At 54.0% G+C, this 18166-nt stretch overlaps 1 protein-coding gene across 1 annotated transcript; it reads left to right on the top strand.

Annotated features, from left to right (window-relative positions):
- The first annotated feature begins 975 nt into the window (after positions 1 to 975).
- Positions 976 to 16674, top strand: EPHB4 (EPH receptor B4). Its single transcript, XM_090276779.1, has 17 exons — positions 976 to 1504; positions 4163 to 4233; positions 4475 to 4762; positions 5468 to 5864; positions 6646 to 6801; positions 6969 to 7298; positions 7609 to 7733; positions 8127 to 8292; positions 9371 to 9473; positions 9675 to 9739; positions 9854 to 9967; positions 10070 to 10317; positions 12807 to 13022; positions 13325 to 13474; positions 13877 to 14070; positions 14264 to 14419; positions 15597 to 16674. The coding sequence occupies exons 1-17, from the start codon at positions 1453 to 1455 to the stop codon at positions 15724 to 15726; spliced, it is 2961 nt and encodes a 986-aa protein (XP_090132905.1). The 5' UTR covers positions 976 to 1452; the 3' UTR covers positions 15727 to 16674.
- The last annotated feature ends 1492 nt before the right edge of the window (positions 16675 to 18166 follow it).

The following is an 18166-nucleotide window of genomic DNA, read 5'->3' as shown; positions in this document are numbered from 1 at the left end:
TGACTCACACTAGGTGCCCTGATGTGGAAGGGGGTTGGTGGGAGGTTCATTGCTTTCCTGGATCCTCCCCTCTAACTGATGGAACTGGGGGAGGGTGGTGGCAATGAGAGGAAAGGCCCTCCCAGCCACCCCGAGGGCCCCCAGGAGCCAGACAGGAAACAGCCTCAGGAAAGACAGCAGCAGCCCGGCCCCAGCCCCAAGGGTCAGGGCTGCGGGTGGTGCGGAGCCCTCCCAAACGCGACAGTGTGAATGAGGACAGTGATTTGGGAATCCATCCTGACCCCTCACTCTCTCAAACCCACCTACCTTTTATTTGCCCTTGCTTCCTAGACTTTGCTATACTCCTCCCCATCTCAGCACAGTTCTCTCGCTTCCACTCCGCGTTTTTCAGCGCTAGGTTGTGCACACACTAAGTCCCCAATACTTAATGTTTGTTGAACGATTGTATGAACGTTCGATCCAGGGATATCTAAATTGACATCGCTGCCTCGGGGCCCGCAGGGCACCCTCCATCCTCAAAAGCTTCCCCAAACACGGTCCCCAGCGCCGACGAGGGGGTAGTGGGCTAATCCCGAAGAAACTTAAGTCCGCAGGAAGATAATGCGCACCTCTGTGGGGCCCTCGGCGCCTGCTGGGAGCGCTTCTCAGCTCCCCGGTGTCCGCCGGGTTCGGGCCTGCCCTGGGGGTCCCTGGGCCCAGGCCCGGACACGCAAGATCCGCGCCAGGGCACACAAGTCTCGGTGCACATCTGGGCGGTCCCTGGGCTCCGCGCCCACCGCCCCTCCCCTTTCTCCAAACTTTCTCCGAACTTCCCGACCTGCTCCACTGGGCGCCCCACTCCGCTTCCCTCATGAATTATTCAGCACCGCGCGACCCAATCAGCGCGCCCCGGCCCCCTAGCCTAGCCAGGGTTGGGGGCGGCTCCCCCAGCCTCCCGCGCGCCCCTCCCTCCTCCGCCGGGCGCCGCCTGGCCCAGTCCCAGCCCAGCCCAGCACAGCCCCGGCTCTGATCCGCAGTCTCCCTCTCTCCTGCTCAGTTCTTATTCTTGCTTCCACCCTCCCCGCCGGCGCGCAGCGCACTCGGCCCCGCAGCGCGAGCAGCGCCACTCCCACGGAGTGGGGGGAGTGAAAGCGCAAGGCAGGTCCACCCCTAGCCAGCCGGGGCGGGACCCCGAGGCCCCGGAGGGACCCCGACTCCAGCCACGTCTCTCTCTGCTCCCGCCCGGCGCGTCCCCTACAAGGACGCCCCCCGCCCGCCCGCGCGGCGGGGACGCGGGGCCACACCTGGGCGCCGCCGCCCGGTTCCCTGCGCGCCCGTATGGGCCCGCGCTGAAGCTCCAACCGAGAGTCCCGCGCGGGGAATTGGTGTCTATTCGCTCAGGGGGGGGTTCAGACCTGGGGGGGCTAGCGCCCCCCAAACTCAGATCGGATCCAACCGGAGTGAGGCGGCGCCATGGAACTCCGGGTTCTGCTCTGCTGGGCTTCGCTCGCAGCCGCTTTAGAAGGTGAGTTTACTTAGGGGCATCCCGCCGCTCCTGGGGCCCCCAAAGTTGGGCCTCGGAGTGGAGGGGCCGACCTCTCTCTCTACCCCTACCCGGCACCTCAACCCCGAACACTTCGGACCAATAGTACTAGCCCGGGCGGGGGGCGGGGGAGAGGCGGCCCAGCGGGGAGTGCAGTTTTCTTTTGTTTGGGAAAGAGATGGAGTCGGGCTCCGTCCCAAGACGTGCCCCAACCCCGGCTCCCCAAACTCTCACTCTTGACTCCAGACGCCTTTGGCGGCCTTTCCTTTCCCCCCTACCCCAAACTTCAAAACTCTCTTCAAAGTTTTAGACCCTCTTCCCACCTCCGCCAAAAAGAAGGAAAGGTTTCTTGAGGAACAACTGCAGACAGGCAGAATTTTGTGCTAGGCCATAGACTACCCGCACCCCTCATTTCCTTAGCATTCACACCTTGATCCTGCAATTCCACGCGCCTCTGCCAGGATGACCATCTTCTGCGCTCACACTCCAAACAAATCTCCCAAAGCCACTGCCCCTGCCACAGAGAGGCCCCCTTCCCGGTTTCCCCAGGCTGTACCCCAGCCCTTTAAATGCTGTCTAGACCCCAGCCCTGCTCAAGTCCTAGACAAGCTGGCTTTCCTCCAACCCTGCAGGCCAGCAGAAACTGACCTGTGCAGCCCCTGTGTTGCCCTGACTCAGTCTCTATAAATTTCTAATTTTTCTGTATTCCTCCCAAATGTTTCTTCATCCATGAGTCTCTCCCCTCCCCTCACCCCCTAGTGGGGGAACCAAGAGCCCTATAAACCCTCCTCCTACATCCTTAATCTCCTTTCAATGAGCTGCCCCCCCCTTCACTGCTTGAAATCAAAGGGGTCTCTGGAGAGGGGGCTTTGGGGGGCTGCTGAAGAAGAGGAATCAAAGGCAGTTAGAAACCCCTCTCCTCCAGGCTGGGCAGTGCTGCTCTGGGCTGGGGATCAAAGGCTGAGTGTGGAGAGAGGGAAGACTGACCTGGCTCTGAGAAAAGGGTAAAGACTGGGAGAGAAAGAAAGGCAGAGGAAAGGGAAAACCTGTCAGGATGAAGTGGGGAAAAAGAGGCAAAGAGAAAAAGGGAATCACTTCAAATTGTTACCCAAGTGCTTCCTAAGCCCCAGGCCCATGCTGAGTGCTTTATATTTTCATGGGTCCCACAGCCCTGGCGGTAGGAGGGATTGTTGTCCCATTTTACAGATGAAGAGCCTGAGGCTTACAAGAGTTAAGTAATTTATCCAAGGCTGGACACCCCAGTGAAGTTGAGAAGTGGGAAACAAAAATCGGAGGAGAGAGACAGCAAGAGGAATGGAGGTGGACAGAGAGCTGGGGAGAGAGAGGTGAGAGGCAAGACTACTGACATGTCAGAGAGCACTCCAGGTGGAGGCGAAACCAAGACCGAGTAAGAGAAAGTGAGCCGCTGGGAGCTCAGGGGGCAGCCCTGAAACAGAGACAGTGTGTAAATTGGAGACAGGAAAACACTATCCAGGCTGGAACAATGGAGGGTGGAGACGGCAGGCTCTATCCACCCCTTTCCCAGAACCCCGGGCATCCTGTCCCCAGCGTGCTGGGCTCTCTCCCACCACCCACGGGGCATGGGCCTTACCTGGGGCTGGCCAGGTCCCGCCTGATTCCTTGCCCTCCATGGATAGCACTTGGTCCCTGGCAGGAGCCTGCCCCACCCACCTGCCTTCCCTTCTCTCCAGCAGCCCCCATAGGGAAGTGAGGACTTGGACCCAGGTGTGCTGCTGGCTCTCCCCGCCCCTCCTCCACATTGCCCTGGCCTCCAAGGGGATTCCCCTACCCTCCCGCCACCCTGCACTGCCTGGGCCTGTGCAATTTCCCCTAATCCCCACCTTCCGCCAGAGCCCCGCCCCCCTCTGGAGCCCTCCCCTAGGTCGAGCTGAGCCAGGTGTGTCCCCCTCCATACACACACCCCTAAAGTCTCCTCCCTTTTTCCTTCTCATAACCAAATCCAGATGTGAGGCCTCTGCAGGCAGGGGCCAGCGCGGTAACCCAAGCATCCCGGCCTCCAGCACTTCCCCTTCTCACAGCAGCTGCAGCAGAGAGCTGGGGGGAGAGGGGAGGGCGTAGGGGTCCTGGCGGGGTCTAAGAAGCTAAGCACTACTTTCCAGGATCTGAAGGACTGGAGTGTTGGGTCCCAAAAGGGGTGGGGACATTGAAGAGGAGGAGAGCTGAAGGCAGGGAGGCAGGGACTTGGGTATTGGAGAAGGTACTGTGGAGGCCCTGGCAGGCCCTGTAAGGAGGGGTGTCCCCATGCCAGCAGCCCTTTGCCCACCACAGAGGCAGGGCCAGGTCAGGGGTCCAGTTTAATCCTTTCTAAACTGTTTGCCCTTCTACCCTGCCACTGTTTGCACCTTCCCCTATCCTCCAGGGTACAGTAGTTGAGGGAGGTCTAGATCTGGGAGTCCTGAGGGGCAGCGAGCCAGCCAGTTGTTAAGAAAGAGCTGAGAAATGGGAGGGCAGGGCTCGCTCCCCTCCTTATCTCTTGTCTCAGTCTGACTGACTCCTCCAGCTTGAAGCTAAGAGGACCAACCCCCCTTCTCCATTCCCAGGCATCTGGTCTTCCCAGTACTTCCCCTAAGCACTGACTGATTGTCTTATCTGTCTTAGAGACCCTACTGAACACAAAATTGGAAACGGCCGACCTGAAGTGGGTGACGTTTCCTCAAGTGGAGGGGCAGGTAAGAGCTGGGCCTCAGAGCTGGGATTCAGAAGGGAAACTGAGAGTGAGGAGCACCAATATTGACCTGCTTCCCGTATCACTGCCTAGATCACAGCAGCAATAACCAGTGTCCTCTAAGCTCTTGTTCTCAGAAGTCCCCTTCCCTAGCGACCCTAGCCACTTCTACTTGATGACAAACACCCTCCCACTGACCTTTAAGCCATTCAGCAGCTCCTACGCTGTCCCCCTTCTGCCCACAGTGGGAGGAGCTGAGTGGCCTCGATGAAGAGCAACACAGCGTTCGGACCTATGAGGTGTGTGATGTGCAGCGTGCCCCAGGCCTGGCCCACTGGCTGCGCACGGGTTGGGTCCCCAGGCGAGGTGCTGTCCATGTGTACGCCACACTTCGATTCACCATGCTCGAGTGCCTGTCCCTGCCCCGGGCTGGGCGCTCCTGCAAGGAAACCTTTACAGTCTTCTACTTTGAGAGCGACGCTGACACAGCCACAGCCCTCACCCCAGCCTGGATGGAGAACCCCTACATCAAGGTACCCAGGACACAACCCCGGGCCAAGGCAGGGCAGGGGCAAGGCTGTGATCTAGGAGCAATGGAGGTGAACGTCTAAGGCCCCTGGTTGAGGCGCCGGAAGCAGGAGCCTCAGGTCTAGGGAGGGAAGAGGGTGTCTGCTAGCTGGAGCAGCAGCATGCAGTTGGGTTGCTGGCCTGGTCCCCAGAGGAGGTTCTCTCAGTCACTCACTGTACTTCAGCCACTCTGCACTTGCCCCTTTATCCTACTAACCCTCACCCTGGAATGCCTTCTCTCTGCCTCTTCTGCCCACCTACTATGTCTTCTGTGTTCCAGCTCCTAGGTGTCCCCTGGGACGCCTTTGCTGAGTCACCCCACTCTGGGGTCCCACCTGCCATCACACTCATCATCCTTTGTAGCTTCTTTGTGTTTCTTCATCTCTGTTTCCTATGCACCGAGTTCAGGGCCTGGTGTTGAACACGTGTTAATGAATTTTTGTAGGATGAGGGGGTGGTATAGGGCAGAGGCTGGACATAGTGTAGGAGCACAGCTCGTATTCATGAACAATGTTGGGGCCTACAGGAAAGTGTGGGTTCAGAAAGGTGGAGAGAAGGTTCTGGAACAGAAACCAAGGAGGTCAGGGAGAAGTTAAGCTAGAAAGTAGACAGTCCATTGGGTCCTTGGGGAGTGGAGGACAGCAGCAGTTGAGTCTCTTTTCTGACCCCAGGTAGACACAGTGGCTGCTGAGCACCTGACCCGCAAGCGCCCTGGGGCTGAGGCAACCGGTAAGGTGAACATCAAGACCCTGCGTCTGGGACCACTCACCAAGGCTGGCTTCTACCTGGCTTTCCAGGACCAGGGCGCCTGCATGGCCCTGCTGTCCCTGCATCTCTTCTACAAGAAGTGTGCCCAGCTGACTGTGAACCTCACCCGCTTCCCAGAGACTGTGCCTCGTGAGCTCGTGGTGCCAGTGGCAGGGAGTTGCGTGGCAGATGCTGTCCCTGTCCCCGGCCCCAGTCCCAGCCTCTACTGCCGGGAGGATGGCCAGTGGGCTGAGCAGCCAGTCACAGGCTGTAGCTGTGCTCCAGGGTTCGAGGCCACTGAGGGGAATACCAGGTGCCGAGGTGAGGACGGGCATGTCCCCAAGAAAGTGTTGTTGCCAATCCATGAGAAGAAGGTCCTGTTCCCTGTTTTTTAGATTCACTTCTTAATTTTCGATTATGAACGCTCTTTGCTCTTTTGGGCACTCAGTTCCTGGAGGGCCTGTCTTCATTCCCCACTTCCTCCCCAGGATAGTTCAGAGCCCTTCCTCACTTCCACACTCTCCCTGATAATGACCAGTCCTTTCTGGACATGGGAGGCTGCCCAGGGGTGCAGGACTGTTCTCAGGTGAGGGGCACCTTGTTGGGCTCATAGAACAAAGGTGTCATGATCTCTATTCTTGTTCATTATGGTTCCTGGGTATTTTCATAGCCCATTATGACAGATGATACAAGAATGTCAAATGCTGTGTTTTCTCCTCACCACTTCGGTATTATGATGGCTGTTAGATTGTCTGCTTTATCTTGTTAATAGAGAGGCATACACACTTCTATGTCACAAACTTTTCTTCATATTTTGATCATTGTATTCAACTTATTTGGTTTACTTTATAATCCAGTGTGTTTTGTGGTATGCATTCAAAATCATTTTTCTGAGCAGCGGCCTTTGGTTTTCATCAGACTGCCAAAGAGTTAGGTGGTGTGGGTGTTAGGGTTAATTCTTTATCTGGAGGAGGTCTCCTTCTCTTAGAGGTGAGGTTTCTGAACTCCTCCTGCCCTGCTTCCCCTTTTGCACTTCATGCAGCCTTAAGAACAGCTGCATGTTTTCGATGCATGTTTTTGGTGAATGCTTGCTCTTTCTCAGCCTGTTCCCAGGGCACCTTCAAGCCTCTGTCTGGGGATGGGGCCTGCCAACCATGCCCAGCCAACAGCCACTCCAACACCATTGGCTCACCTGCCTGCCAGTGCCGCATAGGGTACTTCCGGGCCCGCACAGACCCCCGGAGTGCACCCTGTACCAGTAAGTGACCAGTGGTGGACCCCCATCCCATCCCCCATCTTCCCAGACCTTCCTCCTCTTGACCCTGGCCTGCTGGTGCCCAGCCAAGTCATTGTGGCTGCCTGTCTGTCCCACTGCCCATTCCTCACATTTGCTCAGCCTCTGTCTGATTCCTTGGTTTCCTGCAGCCCCTCCATCAGCTCCGAGAAGCGTGGTTTCCCGCCTAAATGGCTCCTCCCTGCGCCTGGAGTGGAGTGCTCCCCTCGAGTCAGGTGGCCGAGAGGACCTCACCTATGCGCTCCGCTGCCGGGAGTGCCGTCCTGGGGGGTCCTGCACATCCTGTGGAGACCTGACCTTCGACCCTGGTCCCCAGGACCTGGTGGAGCCCTGGGTTGCAATTCGTGGGCTGCGTCCTGACTTCACCTATACCTTCGAGGTCACTGCCTTGAATGGGGTATCTTCCATAGCCACCGGGCCTGTCCCATTTGAGGCTGTGAATGTCACCACTGACCGTGAGGGTAAGACTGGGGGCTGGTGCAGCCCATGGTCAGATGAGAGAGGTGTTGGTGGGAGAGGCCAGTATGGGCTGAAGGGAAAAAAGACAGAGGCTGTGAAATGGTGTCCCCAGGAAGTATGGAGGGTCGGGGCTTTGGGAGCAAAAGGCAGAGAATGAAAGACACAAGGGCAGTCTGGAGAGTTGAGGATGGGAGCCAGAAGGAATTCTTGAAACATCTGGTGAACTGAGAAAATTGCAGCTAGCGGAAGAGTTGGGAAAGGTAAAAGACAGAGCTGCCATGCAGAAGAACCGCAACATGTCCTGTCTCACAGTGCCACCCCCAGTGTCTGACATCCGGGTGACTCGGTCCTCACCTAGCAGCTTGAGCCTGACATGGGCTGTTCCCCGGACACCCAGTGGAGCAGTGCTGGACTATGAGGTCAAGTACCATGAAAAGGTGAGACCAGGCACCACCCCTGGGGTTGGGGGTGGGCAGCGAGATGTGCTCCAAGGGTGGGACACCTGAATTGCAGACACTTGAATTCCAGCTCTGCCACCTACTATCTGTGAGACCTTGGTCCAGCCCCTTGGCCTCTCTGAGCTCACTATCCTCACCTGGAAAATAGTTGTGATAATGGTACCAACCCCGCAGAATTGCTGAAACAATTAAATGAGTCATTGAATGCAAAATTTTCAGCACAGTGCACCTAAGTGAGCACAAAGCCCTCAGCTGCTATGTAATAGAACCAAGATGCTAGTGATGGGGCGCAGGGCAGGGTGAGGCTGGAAGAGCAGTGGAAACTGGGGGCCTCTACTTCCGGCCAACCCCTCCTCTCCTCCTCTTGGACAGGGTGCAGAGGGTCCCAGCAGTGTTCGGTTCCTGAAAACATCAGAAAACCGGGCAGATCTGCGGGGGCTGAAGCGGGGAGCCAGCTACCTGGTCCAGGTGCGGGCGCGCTCTGAGGCTGGCTATGGACCCTTTGGGCAGGAGCACCACAGCCAGACCCAGCTGGATGGTGAGCCTGGGAATATGCATGGGTGGCGGTGCTGCTCCTGAAGGACCCCCAAAGTCACACCCCTATGTTCCTCTTTCCCTCAAGTGAGAGGCGTTTTGCCTGCTGAGGAAAGCATAGGATGCTGAAACCCAAACCAACAACTGAGTGTGAAGACCTGCTCAGCAACCTTCCCTCAGCTGTGTGACTGTTGGCAAAAAATTTGACCTTGGAGCCCCAGCTCTCTCATCCAAATAAACGAAAATATGAGGCCCCTCTCCCAAAGCTCCAGGGCATAAATGAGATGGCACCTGTTGTAATATGTTGGCCCAGTAGTGTTCTAAACCTTTAAATTTTTTAAAACAGTTTTATTAAAATATGATTTGTATACCATACAATTGACCCATTAAAAATGTTTAATTCATTGGTTTTTAGTTTATCTACAGAGTTGTGCAACCATCACAATTAATTTTAGAACATTTCAGCACCCCAAAAAGAGACCCTATACCCCTTCCATCACCCCCCAACCCCTGGCAAATACTAATATACTTCCTGTCTCTATGGATTTACCTGTTCTGGACATTTCATACAAATGGAATCGTGCAATGTGTGGGCTTCTTCACGTAGATAATGTTTTCAACGTTCATCCGTGCTGTAGTGTGTGTCAGTGTTTTATTTCCTTTACGGCTGAAAAATACTTCACTGTGTGGCTGTGGCACATTTTGTTTATTCATTCATCCGTTGATGGACATATGGGTTCTTTCCATATGGGTTCTTTGGGGCTATAAGCTTTTACTTTTATTTAGCCTTTGGAACCTTTCATTCAAATGGGACTTTTAGTGGTCACCAGTATTTATAACAGAACAAGATCAAACCAGCTCTGACAGTAATAAGGCTGGGAACCTTGCCCTGAGGGACTCTGGAGAGGCTTACTGCCCACAGAAAGCAGTTTGAAAATCACTGTGCTTTCCCAGCCCCACCTCTCCTTCGTCCTCTGCTACCTGCCACACTGTTCTCAGGAGAACCACAGGTCATTCTTGAGACTTGGGCAGGGCCCTGGGGGCCTTTCAGGTCTCCTGATCATGTTTTTTTTCTCCCCCAGAGAATGAGAGCTGGCGGGAGCAGCTGGCCCTGATTGCAGGCACTGCAGTTGTGGGCGTGGTGCTGGTCCTGGTGGTCGTTGTCATTGCTGTCCTCTGCCTCAGGTGAGGGCTCTGAGCATCTGGAGACCCCTGTAAAACCTGTGTAGGTGGCCACCTGCCCTCTTACTCCAGGGCAAGACTCAATACCCCAAGAGCCCATTTCCACTTGGAACCTTTTTCAATCTCTGCTTCTCTCTTCCCATCCTGTTCCTCTGGGAACATAAGTATGTGACTTCGTTTACCTTTTCCTTCCCATGGCTATAGGAAGCAGAGCAGTGGGAGAGAAGCTGAATACTCAGACAAACACGGACAGTATCTTATCGGGCACGGTATGTAGGCCTGTCCTGAAAGAAACGGTGCTGGGGCAGGGTTGTGAGCCAAGAATTGGGGCGTCTGAGAGCAGGGGAAGTTACTTGGTTAATGGGCCCTGCATGATTCCTCAGGTACTAAGGTCTACATTGACCCCTTCACTTACGAGGACCCTAATGAGGCTGTGAGGGAATTTGCAAAAGAGATCGATGTCTCCTATGTGAAGATTGAAGAGGTGATTGGTGCAGGTAAGAGGAAAGAATCCTGGAGGCAGGGGAGGGAAATGGGGTAGGGAGGGGATGGCAGGGCCAGACTAGGAGGAGAGCTGACCCTTGGCATTCTTCCTAAAGGCGAGTTTGGGGAGGTGTGCCGGGGGCGGCTCAAGGCCCCGGGGAAGAAGGAGAGCTGCGTGGCCATCAAGACCCTGAAGGGTGGTTACACAGAACGGCAGCGGCGGGAGTTCCTGAGCGAGGCCTCCATCATGGGACAGTTCGAGCACCCCAACATTATCCGTCTGGAGGGCGTGGTCACCAACAGCGTGCCTGTCATGATCCTCACTGAGTTCATGGAGAACGGTGCCCTGGACTCCTTCCTGCGGGTGAGCTCCCCTGCCCCAGCCTCCTGAGTTCACCCGTGCTACCCCAATGCAGCCAAGGAGCTCAGAACCCAGGACAGATGGCGGGTTCCACATCACTCTGCCTTTGCCCTTCATCCTCCCTTCAGGAAAGGCTGAGTCCCTGGAACTGGCCGCTTCTAGGGCATGGGTGAAACTGGGCTCTCAGTGGGACAGCTGACCTTGGGATCTAAGGGGTCATAATTTGTCCTTTTGACAAATATTTCCTGAGCACCTCCTTGTACACCAGCTACTGTCCTGGGCCCTGGGAATAAAGCCATGGATATCTCTGCTCTTAGGGAGTTGACAGTGTAATGGGGAAGACTGAAAATTAAGTAAACAAACAAGCTTTTCTAAAAATAAACAAATAGTTTCAAATGTGGAAATAATTAAACAAGATCATGGAAAAGTGGCTGGAGATGAGAGGGAAGAGCTTATTTCTGTCACTTTAACAGGTTTACTAAATTTTATTATTTTGTTAACTTTACATTGCATTTTTATTTTAACCCTCACGCAAGGATATGTTTATTGATTAGAAAGAAAAAAGGCGGGGGAGAGGGAGAGGTAGAGAGAGAAATATCAATCAGTTGCTGCCCGTATGCAGCCCAACCAGGGATCAAACCCGCAACCTAGTTATGTGCCCTGATCAGGGATCGAATCTGTAACATTTGATGTACGGGATAATGCTTTAATCAACTGAGCCTCTGGCCAGGGCACTTCGCATTTTTTTTTAAATCAAAGTATTTTCCTACATAGCAAAATTACATTACATTAGAAAAAATTACAATTCCTCGGTGTCCTCTAATACCCCGTTGATATCCACATTTCCTCAGTAGTCCCCCAAATGTCCCTACTGCTGGTTTATCCAAACCATCTGGTTCAGGATCAAGCATTATACCTGGTGATTATTGTTTTTGAGTCTCTTCTCAAAAACAGGACAGCCCCTTGTCATGACCCTGACATGCTGAAGAGCTGGGCTACCTGTCCCCTTGAATGTCTCACTTTGTGGACTTATTAGATTCTTCCCTGTGGGGTCATTTAGCTTGTTTCTCTGTATTTCCTATAAGAGAAGCTATGTCTAATATGTTGATACATTCAAAATTAAATGTTGATAACCAGCTTGTATTGGGGGTGCTGTGAACTTCACATGGCGCGCCCCATCAGGAGGCACAAGCCACTTGGGTCCCACTGTGAGTGATGCTGAGGTTGACCTGGAGTAGTGTGATGATGGCTTGACCCTCTAGTGGACACAGGAGTCTATTCCATTGGTACCTGACAAGGGATCCCATTGCAGGGAGGGGGAGGAGGTCTATTTTAGAAGAGAAGTCATTTGAGTAGATGGAAAGAGCCAGCCTTGAGAAGATGGAGGAAGAATCATGTTGGGGGCAGGAACTCAACAAGAAGCAGAAAGGCAGGGGAGGCTGAACCTGGGGAGCAGAGGAACCATGGTGGATCTTGATGTAGGTGGTGGCCCTGCCACATGGGCCTCGTGGCCTTGGTCAGGAATTTGGGTTTGATCAGAAGTTCAACGGGAAGCCTTTGGAGGGGTTTCAGTAAGAGATCACTTTGGTGGGTGCTGGGGAGCAGGAGTGGAAGGAATCCAGAAACCAATGAGGAGACTTGCAGGCTGTGAAGGTTGCAGTGTGGTGCAGAGAAGATGTTGGATCTGGGGTATGTTTTGGAAGCAGGGTCAGCAGAATTTACTCATGGATTGTAAGTGGCAGGTGAGGGGAGAAAAAAAAGGAAGGAATCATGGCCGCTCTGAGGTCTATACTCTGAGCATCTGGCAAGTGATGTTTCTATGAACAGATTCAAGTCCTGGAGTGGATTCAGGCTTGGAGGATTGATTCAGACTTTGGTTTTGGACTCTGTGTCTGTGGGGTTAACTAATCCCAAAAGATGGGATTAGTTAACCATTCCCTACTGGTTGGTTTACCTGGTGAGAGCAAACTGTAAAGGTCAATGTCAGGGTTTAGATCTTGGCTTTGGCACTGTGGTTGCTGATGGTACCCTGATTTCCTCACTGTTCTCTTGGCTGAGCTGATTTTGGCTGAATCGGCATAAATTTATCTCCACTTGTAGACAGGTAGCTCAGAGCACAGTCTTGTCAGAACTCTGGTTTTGTTAAATGAAAAGAACATAGTAGATCACAAGCATTTGTTGAGTATGTCCTGGGTATAATGCACTATACCATGTTAAAAGGAAGAAAAAATTAAAATCTCTCCTTGCACTCTAATTAAGAGAATGTGAATGTGTACATTCGAAATTGGAACAATTGTAAGCATTGGTGTTATGGTGATATAGTCAGAGCTCAGAGAACTGGGGATAAGAGAAAGGAGGGCGTACCTGGGAAGTCTACAGGCCTGAATGTGAGATGGGTCTTGAAGTGACACATACAGTTTGGAATGTGGAAGGAAGGGGGAATAGAGGGCGAGCTGTCCAAACCATGCCCCGCCCCTTTGTCTGGTCTCCAGTTGAACGATGGACAATTCACTGTCATCCAGCTGGTGGGCATGTTACGAGGCATTGCCTCTGGCATGCGGTACCTTGCTGAGATGAGCTACGTTCACCGCGACCTGGCTGCCCGCAACATCCTGGTCAACAGCAACCTTGTCTGCAAGGTTTCTGACTTCGGCCTTTCCCGATTCCTGGAGGAGAACTCTTCTGACCCCACGTACACAAGCTCTCTGGTAAGGCTGAGGGACTGACATAAGAACTAGGTTCTTAGGGCCAGGTGGGCAGGGAAGGTTGCAAAGGTGGCTGGGGGCTTGACAGCTCTGATCCAGGGATAAGATGAAGGAGCAGACCACAGAGGGAGTGGTCAGCTTAGGAAACCTCACTTCTGGGTGTCTAGAAAAGAATGGAGTTGTGGAGCTGGGTGCTAGGTCCCAGAAAGAAAGGAGTCCTGAGCTGGGTGGAAAAGCAAAGGCCAGGAGCAGAGTGCCTGGATCTTGTAAGACCCTCAGCTCATCTTTGCTTTCCTCATTTTTAGGGAGGAAAGATTCCCATCCGATGGACAGCCCCTGAAGCCATTGCCTTCCGGAAGTTCACATCTGCCAGTGATGCCTGGAGCTATGGGATTGTGATGTGGGAGGTCATGTCTTTTGGAGAACGGCCATACTGGGATATGAGCAATCAGGACGTAAGTGTCCCTTGGTCCTACCATATCTTCTTGGAATATTCTCACCTGGGATATGGGTGGGGGTGGGGTTCCCAGAGTTCATCACTGCTGGGACCTTGAGATGATGAGGGTGACACAAAGAAAAGTTGATCTTCGTACCCAAGAGTTTGATATAGCATGTTTGGTCACAGAAGGAACAGGGATGGAGGGCACAGTTGGGAGGTTACACATCTGGATCACAGCCCAAGAGCTGCTGGGGCGTTAAGCCACAGCCAGCCTGGGCCCCAGCCAGGAGGACCCCCAGCTTTGCCATTCTGGAGGGCTGTCGCTCCCAGCCAGCATCTGCTAAGCTCCATTTCTTTGGGATCCTTTGGCATCCTCATTCTTCCTGGACATCCTCACCCAGTGCTTCTGTCATTCCAGGTGATCAATGCCATTGAACAAGACTACCGGCTACCCCCTCCCCCAGACTGCCCCACTTCCCTCCACCAGCTCATGCTGGACTGTTGGCAGAAGGACCGGAATGCACGGCCCCGCTTCCCCCAGGTGGTCAGTGCCCTCGACAAGATGATCCGGAACCCCGCTAGCCTCAAAATCGTGGCCAGAGAGAACGGCGGGTGAGGACTCAGGAGAATGGGCCCTCCTTGCTGCACTCTGCCACCTCCGCCCCTCCAGAATCTCCAAAAACATTATCTGTCATTCTGGTAGTATATGAGATTGTCCCTGTCTGCCTCCCCAAGGCTGGGCTCACCGTCACCATCCTGACACAGCCCTGGTACTCAGCACATGCTCCCCATCCTTGTCTCCCAGGGCCTCACACCCACTTCTGGATCAGCGGCAGCCTCACTACTCAGCTTTTGGCTCTGTGGGTGAGTGGCTTCGAGCCATCAAGATGGGAAGATACGAGGAAAGCTTTGCAGCCGCTGGGTTTGGCTCCTTCGAGCTGGTCAGCCAGATCTCCACTGAGTAAGTCATGGCAGAAGCTGGAGGCAGGGGTTAGAGCCAAGTGGTCAGAGAAGCACCTGGGGACCAGAATCCAGCCCACTGGTCAGCAGGGCCTTTGGGGTCAACCCCTGGTGCCAGCTTTTCTAGGGCCTCCTCAAAGCAGCAACAGCTGCTGGGGCTGAGAGCCCAGGGAATCTCCTAGGCCAGCCGTGCCCACCTCACTCCCTTGCACCATTTCAGCCCTGGACCATCTTGCTCCCTGCCTGGCAATCTGTATCTATCTTTGTGCATCTATCTACATTCCAGACCCTGCTCTCCCATTAACAACGTGTCAACTTTGGATGTTTTCCCACCCATAAAAGGAGAAGATTCAACTAGGTTTCGGAGAACCTTTCCAGCTTTAGCGTTAAATGGTTTTATGATTCCAGCGCTTCCCAAATACTGTTTTTTCCCTAGTTGGCCTCTCTCTGATACTTCTCCTTTCTGCCTTCCCCTTTCTCTCCCAAGGACTTCTCTGGCCCCAGATTTGAATAACAGAAAAAGAAGGAATAGAAATCTGGAACCAGAGGGTCCTGGAGGCCCTCTCCCTGACAGGGCAGTCACAGGCCAGTCGGCCCCACTGGGCCAGGGTGCTCCCCTCCCAAACTTGAAACAAACTTTCCTTGACATAGGTTCTTGCTCTGTTTCCTACCTCTTCTTTTTTCCCTTATCTCAGTCTCCAGGCCTCAGAATGGATGGGGGAGGCAGTTTGCTTTACTCCATCCCTCCCCTTCCTTTCCACCCAGCCCTTCCTCTCTCTCTGGCCTTTTCTTTCTGACCTCTCCCTTCTCCTCTACAGCAATCTGTGCATCCCCTTCCCCCAACCTCATTTGCTGGGCCTTTCTTTCTCTCGTTTCTCCCTTTCTCTGATTCTCCTCCCTAATCTTTGGCGGGGCACCCATCCAGGCCTCAGCCCTCATCCCCCACCTCCGCACCTCCTGCCTTTCGACCCTTCCCCTATCCTCTACTGCGGCTGCGCAGAAGGGCTGTAGCCTGGCTCCGAATCCTCCGGAAGCTGCCCAGCAACTATTGACGTATGCGCCCTCCCCCGCTGGTCTTCCTGGTTGGCTGACAATCCCAAGGCCAGGTTTCTGGAGCTAAGCTAGGAGAGCCGCCCCAGCAGCCCTATGGCCTCACCTAGCTCTCTGTTCTTTCCCAGGGACCTGCTCCGAATAGGAGTTACTCTGGCGGGACACCAGAAGAAAATCCTGGCCAGTGTCCAGCACATGAAATCCCAGTCCAAACCTGGAGCCCCAGGCGGGTCGGGAGCACCATCTCCTCAGTACTGACCTGCACCTCCTCGTCTGGTCCCACAGCTCTAGAGCAGCTGGAATTCCCATGCTGGGGACACGGCTCCCCTTCTTTTCGGGGCACAGTCGGGTGGGGACCCAAGAGGCCTCCATCCCTATGCCCCATTGGATTGCACTTTGAACGTATGGGGACGGGGAGCTGGCAATTTGGAGAGACAGGATTTGGAGATTCTGCCATATGGGAGTATAAATGGAACATACCCCTCAGGCGGGGAGCCCCATCAAGGGTGTGGGAGCCCTTCCCTCAGGATTGGGTTTGACAAGAGGGAAAGAAAGCACCCATAATCTGCTAATTTTCCGGAGCGGTTAGGTGCGACCCCTACAGCCTCCCTTTGACCCCCAATTAGAGCCCCCAGGTGCCCCTCCTCACCTTGAAGGGCCACAGACCTTGCAGACCAAAGAGAAGAGGGTGACAAGCCTTTAAGCTTGGGAGTGGAGCACTGTGGTGGGAGGCGGGAAGGGGTGTCATGGCCCAGTGACAAAATCATTGGACTTGGGTGTCCGAACCTTGCTGCTGTCTCCACCAAACTTATTTCCCTTGTAAATGCCCCTCCCCCATCTGCTGCCTTCATATTGAAGGTTTTTGAGTTTTAAGTTTTGGTTTTGGTCTTATTCTCTCTTGTTTTTGTTTCTGGTTTCTTATTGTCCTTGTTATAACTTTTTGTCAGAGGGCACATGTTTCATGATCACCTCCCTTTCCCAGGTCGAAATAGGGACCCATCGTTGTGTCTATTTTCAGAACAGTGCCTTGGCCATGCCACAGCCCCCAGACGTTTCCCTGCCCCACCAAGTATGCCTGAGCTGTGTCCGTGGTGGGCGGGGAGGGAGCAGTGGTAGAAACCAGAGACAGACACCGGTGCTTGGAGGGGTTCTTAAATTATATTTAAAACAATTTTTTTGTATAAATAAAAGAAAATGGGAAGTGTTGCAGCTCTGGGGGTGATTGGGAGTGGGGGATGGAATAGACTTCTGAAGAAAGTGGAGACTGTATGGAGGGGTAGGAGATCTGGAGAAACGGCTGTGTGGGGTCTGGGTGCTGAGTTCCCAACCCCAGGGTGTGTTTGAGGTGGTGGGGTGGGGGCATTGGGAGATGAGTCATTGGCAGCTGCTTCTAACGGCTCCAGATGGTTCTGCCAAGAGCCTGGGGCACTTCCGGGGTGGGGCTGCCCCCTCCTCCCCTGCCCAGCTTCCCTAGCCCTGGGAGGATGCTTGTTTGAGGCAGAGGAGGCCTTGAGCTCACAGCCCTCTACAGCCCCCTGAAGGAGGGCATCCACTGGGATGGGGGTCCAGTCAGATGGAAACAGATGTGTGCCAGATGTTGACAGCTGGGGTTGGTATAAAGGCATGGGAGGAAAATATGGGCATTGACTGTGGGGGAGTTGCAGAGAGTTGGGGTGGAGGATGCAGGCCCCCACGTGTGCACACATACACACAGATGCTAGGCTGGGTCAGGACAATTCCCCTTTCAAGGTGCTGCCTAGGCAGGTTCTCCCATCCTCTTGGGAAGAGGAGGGGGAAACTACCTAGTGTATTCTCCCCACTTCTCCCTCCCAAACAGGAAGATGAAGATAGAGTCAATCCCCATTGTTTTTTCTCTGCATTCTTCTGCTTCTTTTCCCTTGAGTCTGCCCACCCTCAGGGACACCTGCAGGGGCAGGTCTGGGCTGGGGCAGCTTTGTCCAGTGGAGCAACCATGTCATTTCTACATCTCAGTTTACCCCTTTTGTGGTGTTGGGGTCAGTGCAGATTATAAATCATAGCTTCTGCCTCTCCCAGCCCAGGGAGCTTCAGGCAGTAACTCCCATCTCCAATTTCCCACCTGTATCAGCCTCTTCTGGAGTCCCCTCGCTTGAGATATCACCCATATTTTATACCTCCAAAAGAGAAAGGGACCCAGTCCTGCCAAGGACAGGCGGTGTCTGGGTCTAGAAAGAGGTCTATCTAGAGGATGCCAGCCCAGGCCACCCCTTCCCCTGACAATCAAGATATCTGGCTAGAGAAGGTGACCTTATCTGGTCAGGGGAGGAGTAAGTCAAGGGAGCAGGACTGCTGAGCAAGCAGTGAGTTAAAGAACAGGTAAAGGACTGTGCAGGTGTAGAGCAGGAAGCCCCTTGACAGCCAGGTTAAAGCATGGTCAGCCCAGTTCCTAAATTCCTGAGCCAGGCCACCTGCCACTCCTGGCTCAGAGTGTGAGCTGCTCCCCCCAGCTAAGGGGCAGGATGGCTTGGCCACAGTCAACCCTCCTTCCCCGGAGCCCTATCTCCACCCAGGTTAGGCCTCGTTTCCTTAAAGGAAGGTGGCTGCAAGGCTGGTCATCTCAGAATGTAAGTACAGAGTAAAGATACCTTTCTAGAGCCCTGCCTGCTTTGGTGTCCCCAGGCTCAAGTCTCCTGTCCCTTGGGGTCCTACATCCTGACAG

Source organism: Furipterus horrens, unplaced genomic scaffold (genome assembly GCF_987537825.1).
Source record: "Furipterus horrens unplaced genomic scaffold, mFurHor1.1.pri manual_scaffold_5, whole genome shotgun sequence".
Taxonomy (NCBI): domain Eukaryota; kingdom Metazoa; phylum Chordata; class Mammalia; order Chiroptera; family Furipteridae; genus Furipterus; species Furipterus horrens.
This window is presented reverse-complemented; position numbering and strand designations above follow the sequence as displayed.